This window comes from Anopheles maculipalpis, chromosome 3RL (genome assembly GCF_943734695.1).
Source record: "Anopheles maculipalpis chromosome 3RL, idAnoMacuDA_375_x, whole genome shotgun sequence".
In the NCBI taxonomy this organism is placed as follows: Eukaryota; Metazoa; Arthropoda; class Insecta; order Diptera; family Culicidae; genus Anopheles; species Anopheles maculipalpis.
This window is the reverse complement of record NC_064872.1, coordinates 37,280,729-37,305,395: the sequence shown is the minus strand read 5'-3', so window position 1 is coordinate 37,305,395 and position 24,667 is coordinate 37,280,729. Positions and strand designations below refer to the sequence as shown.

Below are 24,667 nucleotides of genomic sequence, written 5' to 3'. Positions count from 1 at the left end.
ATGAGTTATTTTTGTGCTTCATGCCCACGGCTGTGCAGTGCCAAAGGTGCGGCCATAATGATTCGATCTTGTGTTTGTGTTTTTATTCCTTGTTATCTATGGCATTTTATTGGTTTTGCGTGCAGGAGGAATACGATTGCAGGATCGAAATTAGCGGGAAGTTTCTGAGGGTCCACGGATTAGCGATATTTTGTCTATGACCTTTTAATAAATTATAAGACACAGCCTCATTACAGAATTCTACGTGTTTGAATACCAAAAACACGAGAAGAATGAAAAAAAAGAATCAACGTTGCCTAATGAATGTTTTCTTTCTTTATTCTCTGTCAGTGTCACACTGTCAACTCATTTTAAGACCGATCACATAATTTTCCAGACATCCATTTAGATACCCGATTGGTGCGCAGCTAGCGATGCTCGATCCCGTTTTGTGTGCGACTAATGATTTGGCAAATCGTCTGAGACTACATTAGCAAACACCCCGCGCACCAACTGCGTACAGCGCGCCCCATTGCGTTGATTAAAGATACGAACAGAAAACAAAAAACAAAGAGAATAAATTTAAATCCTTCCTGCTGCGCTAAGATGATTCCTCTCGACCGCTTCAGGACATTCTGCCATAGCAATATTACACTGGCAATATTACCATTTTGCAGAAGAGAGAAAAAGAGAAAAAAATCAAACTAACGATCACGAGATAAAATCCGGTTCCGGGGAAAAAAATGTCTAAAAATAAGGCCCCGAATTTATGCATCTGTTCCCGCCGAACCGATTGGGAATGACACAAAGGTGGTGCTTGTTTGGAAACGGCATAAAGTAGGACTTGCTGAGCGCACGTGCCTTTAACATAGGTGATGAAATTAGGCGCATAAATTCTGCCGAATCGTGCCATACCGGTGACGCTTTTTTTGTGTGTCTCTGATGCGTGTTGAGAGACGATATTTATCTATCCCCCGTCTATCCCTCGTTCTAGATTTTGTTGTTGGTGGGACCCGGGAACTCGACTCCGGTTTATTGGAAATTTTCGATAAATTTTAAATTGTGTCCAATCTCGTCACTTGCAGGATGGGCGGTACGGGCCGCCTGAAGGTAGGATTTAGCCTTTTGGTATTGCTTCTGACGGGCTACAAGAACGGCCATGTTGTTCAATGCGGATGCGTGGGATCCATTTGCAGCGATGCAGAGACGTAGGCAGCGCCGTGCTAGGTGAATGTCACCGGTTGTCTAGAAAGGGAATGTAGAAAGCATAGAGATTGGCAGTCATTAGCGAGAACTTCATAACTTTGTTTTGTGTTTAATTTATCACTCGTGCTGTTTCAAATGGGATGAGCCTACTACAACCAATATAATGAAGTGTTTCTAGATATCTAAGCTTGTTAAGTAGCAAAGGATGTTCTAACGATTTTGCAAATTCGTTAAACAATTAATATGGACCATCTCTGTGAAAATGAAAAACCAAATACCAAGCAATAATCAAGGATTATATCGATCTTCTAGTAAAAAAGTGTCTGAGAACCATATGAAAAAATCGAGGACCTTTACCATCAAATCATTGATGATGAATCTTGATTATTCGCAAATTATGAGATATAAGACAGATAAAAAAGGTTTGATGTTTTGAGCCACCTTGAACTTTTTTCGATATTCTAGCAACCAATCTGGAAGAAACTTTGTGAAGGACGTTGGAAATGTTAATAGTTCAGGACGATTTCTTGTTATTCTAAAGAGTTTTCATTTTTGGTGCCTCGGTGGTGTAGGCGACAGCGGCACCGGTCTTCAAACGGCAGGACCTGGGTTCAAATCCCATCCGGACCTTCCCCCCGTAGTGAGGACTGACTAACCAACCAACCACATGGTTGGTTAGTCAGTCATAACAATCCGGTTAAAAATATACAAAACAAAAAAATAAAATTGGAATGCTGGAAGGCTAATAAGGCTAATAATAGACATATTTTCTAAAATTCTAAATGCTTATATCCAAATAGACTGAGCAGTGTACTTACGAGTGCAACAAAACTCAAGTTATAGTACACGTCTGCCCTCAATTCGGTTGTTGTTGCCATCCGTAACGCTCTCTGAAAGCATGGAAACACCAGATCCAACTGTCCACCGTACAGACAACACAGCCCAATGTTACAGTATAGCTCGGCACTATGTGCTCCCATCGACAGGATGCGTCTGTAGTACAACAGTGCCGTTTCTGGTTGGTTGGCGTAGAAGTAGCTCACGGCGATGCATGCCAGCGCTTCCGTGTTCATTGGATCTAAGGCTGAGATTTGTCTGTATCTTCGCACGGAGGTGGTCAAATTTCCCACAAGCTCCAGTATGCGTGCTTGTTGTGTCAGCAGACTGATCTCGTTCGGTTGCTTCTCCAGGCCTTGTTTGCACACCTCTAGCGCTGCCGTTGGTTGATCGATCTTGACGTATATCCTGGCCAGCAGCAACACCACATCCGGATGATGTAAATCCTGCAAAGCAATCCGTAGATATGGTTCCGCCTCACGCGGGCTTCCGATGGCGATTAGGCAGCGTGCTTTCTGAGTGTTCCACCACCAACCGCTACTAGCGTCAGTCAGTAGCTCGGCTGTACGGCGGCGTGCCAGTACAGCATCACACAGTGCCATCGCTTTGCGAATATCACCTTCGTGGTAGTAGAGATACTGAAACAGTGGTTTCGACAATGAGTCTCGCTCGGCGTACTTGTCCGGATGTAAGCGGGAGATGTGAAACAGTGGACCTGTTGGATCACCAACGGCAAACATTGAAGCTGAGCCAAGGCGAATATTTCGTGCAGAGCCGCCGGCAGTAGTTCCGGCTGCAGTTCGAGATCCTGTCCTGAGCGCCGTTTTGTTGCCAAGCGTCGAAGCGGGCCGCTGAAGAGAGAGTGTTCCAGGACGAGACTGCGTAGAGAGCAATAGCGGTGGAAGAAGAATACAAGTGGATGTTAAGGGATTGTCAGGAAAGCTACGTTTAATATGATTTTGATTACAATGCCGGTAATTGGGCGACCAGTTCCGGTGCGAGGTCGATTAGTTGCGGTGGTGGTACCGGAGGTCGTAGGCTTAGCTATCGCCGTGCGGATGGAGGTGCCGGGACGAGGTGCAGTGGCGATTGTCTGCGTGTCCAAAATATCCTCTGTCCAGAAATATGTATGCCAAGAAGACGGAAAAGGAAAATTGCGATCCAATTAAATGCTTACAGTGTGGATGATTCGATGAACGTAATTATGCTTGAAATTTATTTTGCTCTCCATTTAGGATTATCGCTCCACACGTGTTGATGATCAAACGATTTTGTAAAATGTTCGTTGGATTTGGTGTAATAGATCATTATCGAGGTAAAAGAAATTTAGTAACAGAACGATCATAACGATAATGACTAAATCGTTGTGTCTTGGTTTAGGATGATTTTTAAAAGAATTTTATTAAATTTGCTAGAGGAAATACAATCTGAAAATATAGATTTATATACTATAACAGTTACTAGACATTATAAATGATGAAAACCTCCAATTTTTAGGGTTTTCTTCATCCTTTTTAGGACTATGGAATACTTTAATTCCAGCTTCGGCAGTAAGGATAGGCAGATTTGTACTACCTTCCACACCAATTGAAATTGATAGTATGAAGTACGAATGTAATAGTATGAAGTAATGAAAATATAGCGATCGCTGGGTATCTTTAGATAGTTTAATTGGTGGTTTTGTACGGATCAATGCACGAAGAGAGTCAACCATGAAGGACAGGGGAGATTGTCGAAGATATTTAAATCGAAATAGAATGAAAGCTGAAACGCAAGAATCGACACACACACACACACACACACACACACACACACACACACACACACAGATACGGTTATAAAACCATGAAAATTAGTCATAATGTGTTTGAATATTTTTCTTAAATAGGTTAGCTGCGGGGCGGTAGGCAACAACGGCGCCGGTCTTCAAACGGCAGGACCGGGGTTTTCAAAAGATTTTTTTTTCAACGAGTCGATCTTTTAATAAGTGGTGAAGCGCGGAACAGTGAATTAATAATATTATTTACAAGAAAGAACACATTTCCCAAGCTGTTAAATTGTTCATTATATTTCAGTAAATGATCAACTATATTCTAAATGAAATTAGCTGCAAGAATGGCTGTTCAATATTGATCTCTTTAAGAGATTATTTGGGAGGATATCAGACGTTTCTAGATAGCAGCTCCTTAAGTGAAGTTAAAGAATTGTTAAGGTACTGCAAATAAAATAAAACATTACCACATTTGTTCACAACAATAATCCATACGTTCAGCGTAATTCAAGATTCTTCGTCTATTGGTAGGGCTATTGGATTAACGGTGTTTTAAAAATGCAAAACAATTACCGATTTTACACTTTAAAATGGTAACAAAAGCTGATTTTTGTTATGTTTTTAAAAGATACGATTTTTCAACGCTTGTTTCATGTATTATTATGAGCAGAATAACAACACAGGAACAAGCAAACTAAAAGCCGGTGGCAACTTTGGCAGGTAATTTGAAAGATTATGGAAATGACTTGGCAACGAATTGCAAATCTGCAACCATGCACGCACATTCCACGTAACCAGACGATCCTCTTTCCATCCCCCGAAGGGGCACGGTGCTTGGATTGACTTCTGGAATCGAAAAATTCCGACCACTTCGGTGGAGGGTGGACGAAACAAAAAGCAAAAAATACAAAACAAAAAAAACCAAAAAGTATAAAAAAGGGGCTGCATTCCTGTGAATCGCCATGGCCTCAAAAAATCGAAAAGCTTGGAAACGAAAGCGCTTCGGTAGCGCTGAGGAAGATGCAAACTTCGGGCTGGTAAACTCCAGGAGTAAAAGAACGAAACGAAACCACCACCAAAAATAACACCACCGCCACCACAAGCGGACAGCAGTGTCGGCCGAAGGAAGACAGTAATGTGGGGTATGATGAAAAGAAAAATACGACTTTTAAGATTGCTACTGTGCAGTGTGTGCTTCTTTTTTTTGCTGTTGTTTTGGCTGCTTAATGGTTGTGTGTAGGCCACATCTGCTGATCAGGCTCGAGGGCTTTATTTTTATGTTTCCACGCGAAGAAGCACCTATTATGTGGCGGAATGGAGCGATGGGGCAAAGATTTTGAAGGTTCAAGAATGAAACTGCAGCAGCAAGCGGCCAAAGCATCGCTTGAAACTAAAAGCTGGTGCAAACTGCAAAAGTGCCAAGAAGTACAGCGGCAGTAAAATTAGCTTCAGCATCCAGCACAGTAGCAGAAGGACATTAAAGGAATGGTACCAAAAAGACCAACAGTCGAGAAAGATAGGAAAGAAGAAGCGAGATAAGGCAGGGAACAACAACAGCAACTACAACAAAACAACAGCAGGCAAAAGCAACAAGAAGTAATAAAATATATGTGCCAAGTATAGAGCCTTTCTGTGTAGGCAAATGCAACGTACAGCCTTGAGAAGGAAAGTTCCACCAGGGACAGGAGTTGAGGGAAATGAGTGGAAAGTGTAATACTTCTCTTTTGGTCGAGGAAAAAACCCCTTCTGGCCCCCATACTGGTACGCGTAACAAAAATGAGAAGCACCAAAAAATATGTATAATAATAATCAAGATAAAGGATGTGCATGTGCATAAATAAATGCGATGCAAAGGCTGTGGGGGAAGGTCCGCAGGCTTTGGAGCAGAAGAAGGCGGGTTAGAAGAATGAGGACAAAAAAAAACCTTTCCTCGGTGAGGATGGGGCCAGGCAAGCAACCGAAAAAATGTGCCCAAGAAAGAAGGAATGCAAGCAAAGGAAGAAACCATGGAAGGATGCTCCGGCGAGCGGAGAAGGGGAGTGAGAGGGATAATTCATACACATGAGCAGGGTGAACGACAACAGCCATGAAGAAATCCCTCGAGGGCATCGGAATACCACACCCGGACGATGGTACCTGTGGTCCACGACGACGCTTTGGGGTGCGAAAGATTTCGGGGTTGAACTCTTTTTATTTCGCTTTTTGTTGCTTCGATGTTTCCTATTGCGTTCTTTTTTTGTGAGTTGTTTTATGCAACGAAGGATGGGGTCCTACCCAGCTGGCAAGCTGCTTAAAACGCTTACAAAGAGCGTTTACCGTACAGTGCGTGCGAATTTTTATTGCTGCTTTTATCGAATTTGGACGCCCGAAGGTATGCAATCTGCAAAGCATCATTCAAATAAAGTAACACAGAAATCTTATCTCCAATTTTTTTTGGTGGCACATTTTAACAAAACTGCCGCCTGGGTCGTTTTGCGATTCGCTGCAGATTGTGCCTGAAAGAACGGGAAGCCTGTACAACGCCAAAATTTGTCCCAACCGATGAGCGCACGAACGTTTCCGTAAAATAAATGACCAAACAAAACAGCGAAAATCGAACGTACGACTTACCCGCCACATCATCGTCCGCCTCGATATCGTCGATGTACACACGCTGGGTCATAGAGCGCATTTTCAGCTCCCAAGGACCTTGATGAAGGGCATTATGTTGCAGCAGACCGTTGCACACCTCGATGCACTCATCATATTTCCGTCGACGGAATAATGATATGGCAGTGAAGAAATTGTCCATTATATAATTTGCTCTCGTGCGTTCTGCTCGCTTGTCGTTTGTGCTTGTGTGTGTATATATGTGTTTGTGTATGGGTGTGCTGTGAGAGATTCTTCTTTTTATCGTTCGCTCTTTGCTTCCTTTGTTTCTGCAGCTCGCCGTACAGCCTTCACAGGGCTGTCATGTCGAGGCTCAGTCTTTGCGCTTTGCTTCCGTTTCGTTCGAGGAGCGTGGTTTTGCGTTGCTGTTATTGTTGTTATGGTATGAAATTGGGCCGGGTTTTTTGGGTAATGGAGACTGTGCCGGTTTCTTTTTCTTTTCGCCTCGTTCTTTGTGGGCGGAAACCTTGCGATCTTGTCCGATCCACACTTCTCAGCCACACCGCAGCGCCCGAGATGATGACCGTCTATTTGGGACGGGTTTTGATTGCATCAATTGTTAGGTAGATAAAGGATATCAGGGATTGGATAAAATTGGTATACTTTGTAGAAACAAAATCCCTTTTCCACCGATGTTTGTAGCTGGGTTGGAATGTTCGTGCAAATTTGTAGAACGATTATCGTTTGTTTCCTCCTCTCGCCCCTCTGTCTTTGTCCGGTGTCCGGAATCACTCTAACTGGGATCACTTCTGCACTACAGCGTGCTGCTCATAATTATAGTGTGATTGAAATTTTGGGTCGAAGAAATGCACAATAATTGTGTAGCATTGGTTTAAACACTGTTATCTTATTATTCACATATCTGCTTGTGTTTTTTCCTGTTTTGCTTTGCTGCAAATAATATTACTGATTTTATAACTCTTTCAGCTGGCAGCAGTATATTTACAGTACTGGCTAGAGAATGTTTTGACAGTTTGTTTTCGTTTCGGTGGCGGTGGGATCACCATGGCAACGATTTGTTGTTCATTTATGTTAATACTTGACGTTTGTTTCTAATTTAGTTTGTTGTGGTATACAAGTTCCAAGCGCGGATAGGATTAATTCGGTGAGCTATAGACTCAGCTAAAAAGCAATAGAACGTCAAAAGTGTTTGAAATGGAATGCATCGAAATAAATATGCCTGGTTTACATACGGTTCGATAGGCACTAGGTACTGCTACATGTACAGCCCTTTCCGCCCGAGCATTTTCGAGCCTTTTTTGCAATGTCAAATGCTATTCATTATGAATATATAAATTATAATGTTTCACATTTGATATCAGAGACTTATTTATATCTTTTGTTTGTTTTTGTCAATATTTAAGGAGGGATTTAGATTTGTAAATTATCAAAGGCAATAATGCATACGAACGGACGATATGGACGTGATTTTATGCCACTACTACCTTTTCCGATTGTCTATAACAATGTTTCTTATTTTGTGGTTTGATAGATTTTTTCATTCATCCAGATAATGATGCTTTATATTCGAGGAACATGAGATTCGACAAATTGTTATACAAAACTAGGAATAATTTGTGCATGTTTTTAATTTTCAGAACAATGAAGTCGAACATAATTTGCGTTTGTTTGAATAATGAACAATAAATATGCTCCATTCTTACATGGCATACTAATAATTATGAACTACACTACTCTACGCATGCCATCGTCAATCTAAGATCAAGTCAACTACCAGGCACCTCCACCACAACCACCATTACAGTCCTGTAACGAGCTTGAAAGCTGTATATAACCTTGAATATTCAAACCAAGGAATTTATTCAGTACTCTAGATCTCCCTTTTGAACTAGTAGGTTCAGACGTACTGTAGCCATACAGCTTTCAATTCGATACATTTAAGGAAAGTAGGATAAAATCTGTCCATCAATTCACAATAGCAAAAGAAACTCTTGACTTCTTGGCTACGGGCTTGAATCTAATGACTTATCAAGGAGCAAATATAAAGAAGGCTCTCTTCCTTATCTTTTAACAAATTTTTATTTTATTGTTACACAATATTCGCTATTGTAACGAAAGTAAAAGCATATCGTAAAAACAAGCAAATTCAACTCGTTTACCATCTATGGTTTAACATTCAATTGCATACATTTTGGGGCAAAAGTGATTTGAACCCGCGGAGCGACATCTACTGTAAACTAATGGTAGCTTGCTCGAACACATTTTTCTCGCTAGAGGCGTTAACAACATAAAGAAGAGAAGGCAATTTAATTTTGAAATTGTACAGGGCTCTTCTTTCATGTTATAGAGGGTATATTCACTAGAAATGTTTATTTTTAAAATTTAGAGAACAGTTTGTTTCGTTGTTTTGGTAATCAAATTTTCCCTATGATATGTTCAAATTAGATTAGATTGTATAATTGTCCTTGCATTGAGCGTGAGTCATATAACAACGGTAAAACAGAATCAAACGAGGACTGAACCATTCAGCTGATTAATAGTTTAACATACACTCGTGAATTTAATGTATGGGCTTTGTACCGTTATTATGCGCAAAAAAGATCTACAACTTCACTTATATTCGCTGTACTTTAAACGATTCCTCAAATTTTCAATCCTCGTTTACGCTTCAGCGTAGATAGTAGCAGCGATAAACAGGACAATAAACTCAGACAGTTAAACAAACTTTTTAAACAAAAATTGTCTTACTACCCACGTGCCTTCCATCTATTCACCGGTAGGATGAATTGAGTTCATCAGATATCATAACCAAAATGACGAAAATTTGAGCATTTTTTTTTCTTTCCTCTCTGATGCATCTGAAGCGTTGCCTCCAAGCATGAAGTTTGATGAACAATTTTCACATCGCGCGCCGTGCAACGGTTTCCACTGGAAAGACAAACTTTTCTCCAGCCCACTCAGCCACGACAATGGCCAAACCGATTGGGTCACTTCGAGCGGGGCTGTTTTATCTAGCCTTGCCAGGTCGAGTTTATTCACCGTGACCGTGCAGAAGAAGTAGAAGCAAGTTTGCCTGGTGTGGTTGGAAATTGCAAGCGATTTTTAGTGTCGTTTTTGCTGGAAGTATTATTTCAAATATACGAAAATGCATTCTACACAAAAGACTACCATCTCTGTCCGCGGCAGGCAAGGCGATGGGGATGATTTTTCGGCTTCCCTTTGCTCGTCAAATATTTTACGCCTCGTTTAACGTGAAAACTTTGATCAAACAGGACGTGCGCTTCACAGGCTGGTCGGCCGTGGATAGTACTCTTGTGGATTTTTCGTGGTCATGTTTTGTGTTCCATTTTTTTGCTGTGCGAGGGATGATTCTCTGAAATCTTAAGATGACACAAGCCTGCCTTGTGATTTTGATTGTAGTTTTTTTGGCCCCTTTCAACCCTCTTATCGCTGGTGGGACATTCAGTGGCGAATAAATGTCGCACTACCTCGTGGGGGCCGTTTCGAGCGAAGCTTTTGTCTCACCGAAGAAATCAAACGTTAATAATAAAAACTGCTTAAACGTGAAGCATAAAATCCGTCAACATGCTCTTCTGCCCTTGAGCTTTTTCCACCATTGTCGTAAGAGCTGTGACACAGATTTATGGAAAGCTTACCCTTTTTATGAACGCATGAAAGCAAAAAAAAGGCTCTCCACGAACAGAATCTAGATAGAGCAAGAATTTCTCGCTTCACTTTCGTTGATGAAAGGACGAAATAAATCTGAAACCGAGAAGATGAAGAAGAATGAAGAAAAAACACCCGCGAAAGAGGGCAAACGCAATAAACAAACGGTAGACTATCTAAGATTGCTGAAAGCACAGCAAGAAACACGAAAGAAGTGTGTGAACAAATCAGACAAGATTGATCGGAATCGCTTCCACTAAAGGATTCTGTTCTTTTGTTCCTTTTGCTTGGGCAGCTTGTTTTGGTATCTTCATTGCCAGATTTCGTCCAGTCGCTTTCCGACCGCGAGTGGAATGATGAAAAAAAAAAACCAACAGGCAAGGCACAAAATTAAGAGCTCCATCAATAAGCAATCAACCGAATCTGGATTATGCCAGGGGATAGCAAATGCGCGTGCCAAAAAAAGATCTTGAAGGATATGACTAAGCATTCAATTTTATCTATCAACAACTTATCCAATAGTGTATTGTAGTTTTTAGATGAGTAAATGAGATGAAATATGCTCTCTGGTTGAGGATAATAAAAAGCATGTTTTAAAATTTATTATATTAGTAAAAATTACATAAGCAAGAGACTTAACATGCTGGGTGAAAATAAATTACGTTAATATTTTTATTGGCTAAGCAATCTGCAATCAGATCATACCGGCCAACTAATGACTTATGATGAACCAAATATTGGATAGTCTTTCATCACTACGTTAGAATCGTTTGTATGGTATTTGAGTCCCGTTCTTGCTGTGTGAAGACCGACGCTGCGGTCTCATCGACCAACGGAACATCTCTGCTTCACCTTGGCTTAAAGACGCTGGTCATCGAATGGCTTACTAGACATCCTTTGATACCACGTAGAAGTTTAGTCAATCCTCACTACGGGGTAACACGGCGGATGGTATTTGAACCCCGGTCCTATCGTATGAAGAACGATGCCGTTGTCGCCTACACCATCGGACCGTCCGGAATCAAACCTCTGTATCAATTATTATTTCAGAAAACAAATTATTTTTTTCAGAAGTTACATTTTATGTTTAAAAAATCGTACAATGTGATGACTTCTCGAAGAAAAATATTTATTTCATCAATCATATGAAATGGGTAAATCAATGAATTACCTCTAAGGCTGCGGTGTGATGCCAAGAAAAAGATATCTGACGTTCAGTTATTTTAGTTTGCAGTATGCAAAATTTCTTTGAATAGAATTTAGTATTTATTCTAAGCAATTTGTACGTATTTATTAATAGATTTTCTATTTTAAATTCACGTCGTGCTACTTCTCCTAACGATGTATCATTTAAAATGTATTGTGTTTCTACTATAAGTAAAAAAGGTTTTGCCAACCACTGACTGCCGGACAGTACACAACTAAGAAACCGGGAATAAATGTTTATTTTTTGAGTCAGTTTTTGCATTAATGGAAAAAGCTTTTTCTGTAGTTTTACTGCACGGGTTAATGTAAAAATGCTTGTAGTTTTTTTTTCTAATTTTTTTATAAATAGAGCTAATCTTCACTGTTACTCCATAACATTTTACGATACGGCAAAATAACCAATGATATTACATATTTAATTTATGCAGTGCAAATTGGATACTATTAGGACACAAACCAATTAATTTTTTAAGCAGATTACCGTGCACCAATATTAAAAAAAAATTCTTCTGAAATGCCTGTAAAACAGACAGTTAGCATAAATGCGTGTCCATGTGTCACATCATCGAAAGATTTTCTCACCATCATCATCATCTCTTTGCAGTAGACCGGAGAAAAGTGGTTCTGAATCGGAAAGTAATGGATTTTGGGCATTTTCCCGGCGGTTTACTGGATCGATTCGAGCTATGAGAACGATGGGCGAGATTATCGAACCAGGGGCACTCTTAGTTCATCAATCTCGGAATGAAAACGTTACACAAAAGCACACAAAAGATATGCTGAAGGTAGGAGGTTCCAGCACTTGACCGTGTCCTTGTGAACATAATAACGAGGGAAAGAGAGAGAGAAGATTGTACGAAAAGGAAGTATTCGTAACTTAAGCCAGCTTGTAAATCTATTGACACTAAGATTGAGTTACTTGAAGCGATAACCTCAAGTAACCCCCTTCCAGAACTGATGGGTTAAGGAACAATTGGGAGTAATGTTCTGGGTGTAAACAAGATTTTCCATCCGCTCCTACAAAACATCTTCTACCATTGACATCATGGCCGAAAGTTTTACTCCTTCGAAAATAAAGCAATTAATCTACTGCAAACATGCGCTACGGCGAAGTTCATTATTGGGATCGCACCGATCTGGTAGCGCGTTTAAAGCTTTTGCCAATGAGATTACTTTCTATCGGTATTGGGGTAGCAACTTGATTTATGCTGCCGAGCATTTCTCGTTCAGCTTTTCAACTTTTCCAAACAGCAAACAGTACTTAATTATGCCATTGGGATTGTTTTGATCCGTACCCGGCAGAAGCGGGTTGGTTGGATGGTTTAATTTAGCATGAACTATTCTACCTCCGCCACCATGCTTGCACACGTGGCGTGCAAAAGATGCGAATCTGGAGAAGGTGGTGGTATGCAAGTGTGTGTGTGTGTGCAAACAGAGCAAAAGTTTGTATGCCTCTGATTACTTGCTCCCATTCCCGTACTGAGGGACTGAGGGTCGTTCGCATCATCGAGCATCTTCAGGAGCGCGCTGCACCAAGAAGATGCTGAGCCGCCTCAGCATCAAGGGATAAAAGAGCAAAACACGGTGGTGGTGCAGTTTTCATGATCATCACCATCAAGTTGCTGTGTTTATGGCCAGCTGGTACCACCCTGACGCTGGACGCTGGTGGTGTGCATTCCTATGGCCTTTCTGCAGTGAGATAATTGCATTTCTTCATTGCAGTGTGTTCTGGGTGTTTTGCAACCGAAAGGAACAAGATTTCAGAAGTCAGCAAGAACGTCGTGCGGCAGGATAGCCCAAGTGACACCACTAAAGAACAGCAACATGATCATAATAAGATAGTGTTGTTAGGGGAGAAGGACAACTTATTCCTTGAATAAAAACGCCTAGAAAGTATGCAATTTTTATGATAAACTTTTTTGGTTTGTAAATTCACTGGGCATTACTTACTTATTTGGAATTTATTTGAAACTTAATTTAGTCTTATTTATTGGGTTTTCTATTAGGAAAGAAATACCACACCACTCTGCATTGTATCATCATTTATTTTCTTCTACCTGTAGAGCGATTATTTTCTTCAACTGGTTCTTCTAGCATCAACCCACGCTTTGGTACTTATGTGCAGGAAAACTGCCCTTCCAACACACACCAAATAAACAGGTTAATTTTAGCCAAACGCAGTGCGAAAACAATGGACACATTTTAAATGTGTCTTGGGGCGACGGAAGGATGGGTATGATTTAAGGTTGTACATTTTGCATTTTTGCACTAGAATGGGGGTTTCAAGTGGTCCCCTATGAAATACATACAATGGAGAAGAAATTTTTCTAGACGTTTCAGTACTGTTCAGTATTGCAAATAAAAGTAAAATTGTTATAAGAATTTAAAAACATGAAGAATGATAAAAAACCAAACAGATAACAGTCTTACACTTGACACATTTTCAAGCTACCTTTGTGTGAGTTGTGCTTTTTCTTTTCTTTTCTACTTACCGTTTGTTCTGCAAATTCATAGATTGCTCATTATGGCAGTCAATTGATTGTTTGAACAATAAAATACCATGTGAGGAGAATAAATGAGGAGATAAATGAGGAGCTCCATGCTTTCTAGAGTCAATGATTTTGATAGTTTCAAAAGCGGTCCGATCCGTTGGTGAGACTACAGCATCGTAGGTCTTTACACTGCTGGATCGGGGAACAAATCCCATTCAGACCGTTCTCCTGCATCGAACTACGTGGTCATCAAAAAGTGTAGTAAGCCATTCGATAGCAGGCGTATCCTAGTAGGACTTAAAGCCACGGAAGAGGAGAGGAAGCTGTTTCATGATTTTTTTTTCAAGAATCCACTCAAAGCTGTCTACACGTCCTCATCAAAATTGTGACCAAAACATTCACAATAGCAATGTTTGTTTTTTTTTAATGGGGGTTTTCTAATAATAAAAAGTGTTTGCCCAAGTTAAAATTGCATTGATTTTTTTTATTGAACTACTTTAATATTTTCCTAGTTTTTTCCGTACATAATTCTGCATTCCCAAACATGGTACATTTTTTTGTGCATCTTCAACAAACACTTTGTCACTGTTTACCTTGTAACATGTACGACATAAAGAAGATATTACAATGCGTATTACTTTTTTTGTTGCCATTTTTACGCTCAAAAGCACACGGCCACTCACCAACCAACAAAGCTCTCTGAAGGGAGCCATTACTGCCATGCGGGGCATAGATGCTTGACCCGTATCCTTCCGCTATTTTCGGTCACAACAATTTCGACCTTCTCCAGACAGCTTGTCCCGTCCGCTTGATGGATGCTTGCTCTAGTGATTTATTCAGTTCCCGTTCTCTCTTGATCCCATCAAACCGGGATCGCAATCTAGCATCAAGCCGAACTTAATATGCGCTAGTGCAAAGATGCGCAGCAAAAGATGCCACCCTTAACTCACTCTTTTATCCACCAGGCGGGGCAACAACAGGTCCATCATGGTTGGGCCAGTTTTTGTGTGCTACTAGTGAAACGCGTCGGTGGAAGCATGAATATTAATAAACCGCTTCTCCTGCAGCGCGGTGGACAGTTGTGGAAACGCAGGATCACACTGGCGTGTACAAAGAAAGGGTGCAACATGTTCTTACCACCGGGATTTGCGGAGCGGCACAAATGTTCTCCATAAACAGGTCAAAGAGATCTCGGTCGGTAGCAAAACGAAGTATGAAGGTCTTACGTTGCTTTCGGTGTTGCATCCAGCTAAGGATGCTTTCGTTACGTCGAGCAAGTTCGTGCCCGGCGGTGCATAGCATCACGATAGTGACCATTGGCATCGAGATGGAGTGGTCTAGGTAGGCAAGCGGTACGGAGCGATGGTGACGTGGAGTGTTTTAAATTACTATTCATTCACATTTTCGGTCGCCCAGTTGAGGTGAGTTTACCGGAGGTATGCTTTCACTGCACTGTGACATGGTATTGCGATGCAAAACACTCGCCTTGGCTGTAGAGCAAAAGTGTTTGATAAAATGGCCGGGTGCACCGGTGTTTTGATAAGCGAAGAGTACATTTGTAGCGCACATTTTGGCACAAGCAGGAGTTCATCTGATTACATTTCGCTTGCAGAGCGATGGAGAACAGTGTGCCGAGCAAAAGTTGGTAGTACAAATTGTATTTAACGTTCCAAAAGTGTTTGGTGTTTGTGTTGCGAATTATATGCGGTGTTGATTTAGGGGAATTACTAATACAATTTTATGGTTCTTTGGCTTATTTGTGATGAGTACCGTGGTTACTTGTAGACTCTTGGCAAACCATTATGTTTTTAGCCAAATTCAACAGTAAGAAGTCAGCACAATGAATGAAGATGATTTTGTAATAGTAAGTAAAATGAGAAAATATGATTTACAGCAAAATTGATTTCCTGTTTGATTTCGTAGCGCTGCGGAATTTAGCAATATTTAGCTCATATTTTCTTGTGCATTCGATTGTCATCCCCATCAGCAGAAGTTCTGAGTATCGAAAAGTAAATAAAGGAAACCAACTCCAGACCATTTGAGGTTGTAGAGCCGCTGAAGAAGAACAAGATTAGGGCTACATTTTCTAATCTCATTGAATGTGTAGAAAACAATTATCAGTTTCTTATCATAACATCAGAGGCGGAGTAAGCCCTTCTGTGGCCTTAATCGAAAATGGTGTTGGGGCCATCTCCATCCCGTGTCAATTGGAAAGGCATGGGGAGGTGGGGGGGTTTAATTGAAGGGAGGCAGTGGCGAATGAAGCAGTCTGAAGGTCTTTGGTGGAATGAATATCGGGACCCATCACTATAAAAACCAAAATAGTTGACCAGGTGAAGAGGGAAGGGGGGGAGTGGGGAGAGTGGAATCGTGCCTTTTATATCATGTGCAGACATGAGACCTGGGGAGGCTCTCGGGCTCTCGGCCCCAGAGTGACCTCTAATCCAGACAGAATTCGGGACAGTATTTGCAACAAACAAATCGTTTAAAGCTTCAGCTCGGGGCTTCTTTCAATGTAGGGGCTGCTCAGTCCGCTTATAGGAAGATCCGCTGCTGCATAACATAGATGCTCTTTATCCGTTATCATCCATTAATTATCCTTTAAAATCCTAAATAAAATAGTGGATAATAGGGTGTTCTCTTCAAGTATCAGACATATCCATGCTACGTTATTTCTGTCTATGAAAATGATTGACTGAAATTGTTCTTCATCCAGCCATTTATGAAAAGCTAGTCGTGCGTATAGTCGAGTCGAGAGACACCTTCCAAAGTTCTGATGAACAACAAATAATTCCGTCTAGTTTTCACGGTTAGCCCCGGAAAGATACGAACGATTCCGACGGCATGTTTGACACTTTGCGATGCACCCCGTCCATAATAATCCTCAACTGCTGTACTAGCTTCCCAGGGAATCTGTACTGCTGCATGGTCGGTCCGATCTATGGTTTCGTAGACCGCATCGAATGACAGGTTGTGGGTGAGGATATTAACAAACAGTTTCTGAGTTTCCTTGATTAAATTTTACCACTGCCTGAGTAGTCAGTCTTTCATACACGGAGAACGTTTCTCATGGGATCTGATGCAGCCTCAGCCAAAACTATTAAATTTGTTAATAACGTGCTACAAAAAAAGAGTTCTTGATTGATTTATTTATTGTAGATACAACGAGAACATTAAACGAGCTCAAAGTGGGTCTAAGAGAAGTTTGTCGGTTACAATCTGGTAAATAACAGGTTGGCTGATAAGTCCCCGGTCTGACACATAGATGGCGCCGCTAGTATTTAATGCATATTATTTTTATATAGCACCAACCTTCAAATGATTTGTGTCAAAATTTGACGTCTGTATGTCAATTAGTTTGTGAGACAGAGCGTCTTTTGTCAAGCAACTTTTGGTTGCTTGACGAACGAAAAAAGAACGAAGAAGAAAAAAGTGTTGTTCCACCAAGACAACGCACCGTGCCACAAGTCATTGAGAACGATGGCAAAAATTCATGAATTGGGCTTCGAATTGCTTCCCCACCCACCGTATTCTCCAGATCTGGCCCCCAGCGACTTTTTCTTGTTCTCAGACCTCAAAAGGATGCTCGCAGGGAAAAAAATTGGCTGCAATGAAGAGGTGGTCGCCGAAACTGAGGCCTATTTTGAGGCAAAACCGAAGGAGTACTACCAAAATGGTATAAAAAAATTGAAGGTCGTTATAATCGTTGTATCGCTTTTGAAGGGAACTATGTTGAATAATAAAAACGAATTTTGACAAAAAAATGTGTTTTTCTTTGTTAGACCGGGGACTTATCAGCCAACCTGTTATCTATTCTGGCAGTAGTAAGGGAAAGGCTTGAGAATGGAAGTCTGGATCTGACCATCCGTCCATTTTAAGTGATATTAGCATTCAGGTTTAGTACTGACTGAAAAAGATGTAAGGTTCTATTTTTTTCTTTCTTTAGAGCTGGTAGTGGACAACGAGATTTAAAGTACAAGGAGGCTTCCAAAAGCTGCCACTTACATGAAAAAGTGCCACAAAGAGAAAGAATAAAGGGTTCAGAGGGATTCTGGTGAATCTCTAGCATGCCAACCAGAACGTGCCTCAGTTCCGTCTAATTGTGAATTTCTGGACCAATTTTATGATTTTTAAATAGTTTCTTGGACACATAGGATACATCACTGATAAAATGAAAAAAATAGAGGAACTTTTACTTAAAAAAAAGGTCTTTTCCTCATCTTTAGCTAAAGTGCCGGTCAACTTGCGTAAGGTTGCGGAACCGGGAGAAGAAGATTTAAAATAAATAAATAAATAAATACTTTTTGTGAAGAAAAAACTACAATTTGATTTGTTAAAATATTTTACCAAACATCTGAAACAAGTCGTTTATTTAATACATACGTTAATAACGAGCTTTACGTACGTTTGTAGATTTGGGTTCAGGAAGAACTACCGGACGAATGGAAACTGGGTGTCATACACCCGGTGTACAAAAAGGGCGTCAGGATGGATTGTGCTAACTTCCGGGCCATCACAGTCCTGAATGCTGCGTATAAGATTCTGTCCTGAATACTCTTCGGCAGACTTGGCCCCTTGCCCCTTGCCCCCTAGATTTTGTCGGAAGCTACCAAGCTGGATTTGTTGGAGGCAAATCGACAACCGACCAACTCTTTACTCTACGGCAGATCCTCCAAAAATGCTGGGAGCACCAGATCCCTACGCACCACTTGTTCATTGACTTCAAGGTGGCCTACGATACCATAGATCGGACCGAACTATGGAACACCATGCAGCAGTACAGATTCCCTGGGAAGCTGGTACCGCTGCTAAAGGCCACTATGGACGGGATGCAGTGCAAGGTGAGAGTTTCGAGCATGCTGTCGGAATCGTTTGAATCTCACCGGGGTCTGAGGCAAGGAGATGGATTCTCCTGTTTGTTGTTCAACCTCGCTCTGGAGGGTGTCATGCGAAGCGTGGGCTTCGACATCCGGGGCACGATTTTCACCCGATCTCTCCAATTCCTTGGCTTCGCGGATGATATCGACATCATCGGACGGACAACTGTGGCGGTGTACGAGGCGTACACCCGACTGAAACGCGAGGCCAATAGAATTGGATTGAGCATCAATGCGACGAAGACAAAATACCTGCTTGCTGGAGGCTCTAACCGTGATAGAGCCCGACTCGGAAGCAGAGTATCAGTTGACGACGACGATCTCGAGGTGGTAGAGGAGTTTTGCTACCTTGGTACAATCGTAACTTCGGACAACAACGTAAGCAGCGAAATCCGAAGGCGCATTGTTCAGGGGAATCGTGCCTACTACGGACTCCACAAACTCCTGCGATCCAGAAGACTCAAACAACACATGAAATGCACGATTTACAGCACCTTGATACGTCCGGTAGTCCTCTACGGGTACGAGTCTGGACTATGCTGACGGAGGACGCCAATGCACTCGCCATTTTCGATCGACGGGTGCTAAGGACTATCTTTGGCGGTGTGTGCGAGCAGGTCGTGTGGCGAAGGAGAATGAACCACGAGCTAGCTGAGCTGTTTGGCGGTGCTGATATCCTGACGGTAGTCAAAGCCGGAAGGATACGTTGGCTGGGGCACGTGATGAGAATGCCGGACTCATGCCCCACCAAGAAGGTGCTCGTCAGCGATCCGTTCGGCACGAGGCGTAAAGGAGCACAGCGAGCTCGTTGGCTAGATCAAGGGGAGTCTAATCTGTCGGAGATCGGATACTGCCGTGGATGGAGGACTGCAGCCCTAGATCGAGTTTCCTGGAAACTGATATGAGACCTGGCCTTGTCGATACGACGTGCTCTAACTTGAGCAGGCCAAAGAAGAAGAAGAAGAAGAAGACGTACATTTGTGGGGTGGCCCGGTGGTTTAGGCGACAGTGGCGCCGGTCTTCAAACGGCGGGACCGGGGCTCAAATCTCATCCGGGCCGTCCCCCCGTAGTGAGGACTGACTATCCAACTACGTGGTATCGGTAGTCTAGTTAGCCATTCGATGACCTTAGAAGGTCGTTAAGCCAAGGAGAAGACGTTTGGTTAAATCTGGAATGCTTGTCCTCCCATTACTTTTCTTGTGTGTGTGTGAAGAAAATTGAAGGTATCTGGAATGTCTTCTTTCCATTACTCTTCTGGTATGTGTTAAGAAAATTGAACGACAATCCAGACTTTCAACGGCAATCCAGACTTTCAACAACAAACCAGACTTTCAAGTCGAGTACTTCCTACCTGCCACACAAAAGACTCTGTTGCTTACAGTTGAACCCGGGTAGCACTAGCAGTGGATGATGGATGCTATTCGTAAGTAGGTATGTGAAATGATCTATGTAACTTCCTGAGCAACAGGACATTCAGTTCCAAAGCGTAGTAGATGGAAAATTCCAAATTTTCCATCTACCACGCTTTACACGAAAGATTTGAAAAGACCGTCTCATCGGTTGATATGTGAAGTGAAAAGGTATACACCAAACATACGCCTTATTCAACACGTAGCTTTATATTTTTTACACCATTTCACAACAGAAATGATCCTGAGAAGATAAATCGTTCTACCTGCACGCAAGCACACACTCGGAAGGACAGTGTAGCCAATGATGGGCCATGACGGTGATCATTTCGACGGCCATTATTCATTGGCGAATTCATTAAGTTTTGCATAGCCAGAGCACGGTAGAGCACACGGTCAAAAAACCCTCGTCAACCCGGAAGCCCAATAATGCGACCGCTTTTGTCGCTATTACGAAAACAGCGGCCAACCTCTCGCTGACGGCAACGGTTCACCCGTAACGGGGAGCGTTTTTTATCACGTGCTTTCCTCCTTTGTATGGTGAGCTTTGTGAGGGTAAGGTCAGGTTGCCGATATAATCCTGCGGTCATGTACTGAGTCCGGACATATCCCCGGGGAGTTTTAGCTGGTGGAAAATATCTTCCCTTTATTTAATGAGGGATTTATTAGTGATCTAATCCTTGCTCATCCCACAATTGAATTGAGATAGGTTGAGATCAGAAGCATAATAGTAAGCCAATCTGTTGGAATGTGTAAGGAACCAGTCTTTTCCGTTTCAATAAAAACCAATAATGTGGTTTGTTATATGGTTTAATAAAAGCATAAGAAAAGAAAATTATTCTTTGCATAGTGTTTACAGAAAATGGCAGTTTCTACAACAACCATTCAAGTCAAGCCATAAGCAACATGAAATGTTCTGATCGTGCCAAAATGCTTAAAGTACCAAAAACTCACATACAAACGCCCAAACTACAATGGAATCATCTGGTCGCTGGGGTGGAAAAAACAATATATGAGCAACCGTTTCCATCTGTGAAAGAACGAAAAGTTTCGCTAAACCCCACTCACACAATCTTCGATCTGGGTGCATTGCCTTGAGTAATTTCATGCTTTCCAGCACAAAGAAACGTCTTTCGAGTTTCGCCACTCGTGGATGGGGGTAAAGTTTGTAAAATGTAAAACTTTTCATCCATTTCTTTCGAAAGATCACGAGAAACGAAACGTATGCGAAGCAGAATCGGTCTGTAAAAGCATAACGCATTCGATAGTATCATTGGATGGTGAAAAATGGGTGGAAAGGTGTGCTGGATAGGCACGGGGGTTGAAAAGTTTCTCCAAAAAGAATCTCCATTCAGCATAACATAGATTTCCCATTAAATTCTTATCTGAACTATTTTTAATGCTTTCCAATAGGTTCCGAAATCTTATCAATGAGCGGTAAAAATAATTAACGCGAGAATATCATGCGAGAGAGTTTTTGTGAGGGGGATGGAGTTAGTTTTCCCAACACCTCTAACTGCTTCAAGTGTTCCACTCGAGAATGGCTAATCGATAGTGGGGAAATAATAATCCTCAACCCATTCGAAGGTCTGGAAACCGGAACGAATCTTTCTCTTGATTCGTTTGAAAGTCTCTGCACCTTTACAAAAATAGTTTCCCCGAGTGGCAAGCAAACCAGCAGTGAGATATCAGAGGCCTGTTGCTTTAAACGCTGCTTAAACGGTGGCTTGGGAGCAGCATCGCATAATAAAACCACCACTTCATGACAGGCGACTTGCATCGTCATAAATCAACCTCCCATCAAACGGGAGCCACTTGTACGGTGTCCAGCGATAGGGTACGTTGGTTCCGATCTTGGAACCATTTCGAACAGCCATTCCTGCACCGAGGGTGGCTTAGCACTCTCGGCTCCATTAAAAGCAAGCGGCTCGGCTTTGCTTTACTGCGTGCCGGGCACTTTTTCCCTGCCCAGCAGTCTCGAGTATGTTTCTGTTTTTCTTTTATTATGACAATATTCAATCTCAACCAGGGACGAAACAGTTGTAACGAGCCGACGAACGCACAGGGTAGCGTGAGGCTGTTTGCAATTAAAGACTTCATATCTCCATTCATGCACGGGCGGCTGTCACAACGACCGTACGGATGGCATCATAAATTCTTCCTCCCGAATCCCGTTGCAGCACCTCCAATTCCTATTGTTTGAAGGACTTTCGGGTTTAGAGCAGCAAGTGATGGTCCGTTTGCCTTCGCTAGCAGTACGTCGCTTCCATTTCGAACCGGAACGGTAACCTCGGAACCGTCTCGTAATAAAACGTCCTTGCCGTAAGGGATGGTCCGTGTTGGTGGTTCCATTATGCTAGCTCAAGTGTGGCTTTCCACTGCCACTAGTTGTGGTGGGAGGACATGTGAGAGAACACAGGCAAGTAGACGGTGTGTGATAACACTCCCAACCGCACTCTAAAGCTCTAAGCGTCGTAGGAAGTGGTCGTGAAACAGGGGATTAAAGCGATTAAAATGCGTGCGTGCCAGTTGCAATTAGCCAGGATTCTCATCTTTTGCTTCGATGAGAACTCCGCCCCAATCAATGCGAGCCGCGATCATACTCCAAGGGATGATTGCAAAAAGCTTCTGATAGTTTTTTTTTTCCCCTTCTTGCTTTAAAAGCATAACTAAGCCGCAGCTTCAAACGCCCCGTTACTATAGGCAAAGTGTTGAAATGTCTCATAAATCATTGACAATGGGGTTTTCGCGAAAGGGCTACGCGGGAGCTGGTGCCCTTTTTGCGTCGCTTACTACCGAATCGGGCGGGCATCGGGAATTGGATGCAGCTGAATGAATGGTTTCACAATTGTGGAGCGCCGATTGGTGATGATTTGTGACCGATGGACGCGTTGGTTTAGGCTTCAATTAACGTGTTTGTGTGTGTATGCGAGTGTTGGCTTTTGTGTGGATGCCGCTGCATAATGCAAAATGGATGTTTATTTAGAAGGATGGGTGATATGGAAACAGATAGGAAATTGCTGCAGTTGAAAGTAGAGTTCATGGAACTGTCCTGTGTGGATTCTGTGGAATACAAGTATTTACGTTTAGCTGAATGAAGTTACTTACACGTAATTTTTTACAATTGTTTAATTAGCAATTCATAGCAGCTCATGTGAGCCGCTTGCTTGAACTACGCATTCTAGAAATTATTTTAATCCCTTAACAATAAAGCACATTTCCATGTATTTGAAGTTCCACATTCGATCTAACGTTCTCAGCTGTAGTAGTAATATTGTCAGCACTATCGATTTGGTTTCATAGAACCATTTTTCTAAGTTATTGAATAGTGGTGGTTTATCGTGAATTGAGAATGAAGTTACAATATAAAATTAAATATGTTTTAGTGAACTTTTAATAGGATTAGTTTTTCATACGGTGGGACAAGATATGGAGTGCCATACGAATTGAGACTGCTGAAAGACTGATGGTCCTTTTTTCCTTTTGATGCCTATGCCTACCGTTAGTCCAAAGATCGATCGATATTAAGTCATAGATGTGTTCACAATACGGCGGAGTGCCGTCAAACTCAAATATAAATAAATAAAGTAGACATTCAAAGCCGTCATAGACATTTCCAACCGAAGAAAGGCACATCGCAACAACTTTATAACTGAGCCCACCAGGGATAAGGTGCATTTAAATGGTAGAGGAAATTTTCAACCAACCTAAGTCAGTTTCAAGTATTTTTAGATAAAAGACATAAGTGAAGTCATACGGCCTGTCTGTTTTTCAGTGAATTTTGAGTAAAAAAGCATAGACCGACATACACAAACATCAATCGTCGACAGGGGAAAATAGGGAAACAACAACAAGAGTGGGGCGAAGAAATAAGGAACAACAGAACAGGTCAAACAGATACTGGAGTCATACATAAAAAACGAATATTTTATGAACTATGAACTGATTTAAAATTTCATTTCTACTCGCTTAACTTTTCTGTTTTGTGCTTTTATTTTATCTTGCTACATTATTTAACCAATTATTTATTTATACAATGAAGTATCCTTTTGTTAAGGACTTAGAAAACCAAACTAATAAGATATACATCGTCAGGACTGAAAATTACTAGAATAAAAAAGAAATGTTTTATGAATCTATTTTATCTATTTTTTATATATTTTATTAGCTTAATAACCTACTATGCCGCGCCGGTCATCGAATGACTGACTCGACTTGCTAATTCCTAATCTATTCAAAACGAATGCAATTCAATTTTTATCAAAATTTTACTATTTTTATTTTACTGTTTTTGTCAGCTCACTGAATTTCCATCCTTTACCTTTTATTACTCTCAAAATTTGATTTTTTGTCTATTTTTGTTCTATTTTGAAAGCTATTTATAAACCAACTTTGTCTTCGTGCTGTTCGACAGGCCGTGATTGTTCAATTTACCTCCGGATGCAGAACAACGGAAACGGGCTAGTCTAATCACAAAACATCGTGCTTCTCGTCTGCTGCCCCCTCTCGCCATTAACTCAGGGAAAAATGTCGCCAGAAATTATTCTCAAACCATGCCGTGTTCGTAACGCGCCACCAGATGAAACCCGTCGCGAAAAAGCGCATGCTGCAAG

The 24,667-nt window shown here is 41.6% G+C and overlaps 3 protein-coding genes across 4 annotated transcripts in view; all 3 read right to left on the bottom strand.

Annotated features, from left to right (window-relative positions):
- The window catches only part of LOC126564702 (ATP-dependent RNA helicase me31b), a 515,322-nt gene that overhangs the window by 118,632 nt on the left and 372,023 nt on the right, over window positions 1-24,667 (bottom strand). The gene's annotated exons all lie outside the window — the stretch shown is intronic.
- The window catches only part of LOC126565860 (carbohydrate sulfotransferase 11-like), a 227,238-nt gene that overhangs the window by 26,386 nt on the left and 176,185 nt on the right, over window positions 1-24,667 (bottom strand). The gene's annotated exons all lie outside the window — the stretch shown is intronic.
- Window positions 1,003-6,601, bottom strand: LOC126565863 (tetratricopeptide repeat protein 8). Its single transcript, XM_050223072.1, has 4 exons — window positions 6,404-6,601; window positions 2,990-3,135; window positions 2,004-2,900; window positions 1,003-1,224 (listed from the first exon to the last, which is right to left on the bottom strand). The coding sequence occupies exons 1-4, from the start codon at window positions 6,582-6,584 to the stop codon at window positions 1,012-1,014; spliced, it is 1,437 nt and encodes a 478-aa protein (XP_050079029.1). The 5' UTR covers window positions 6,585-6,601; the 3' UTR covers window positions 1,003-1,011.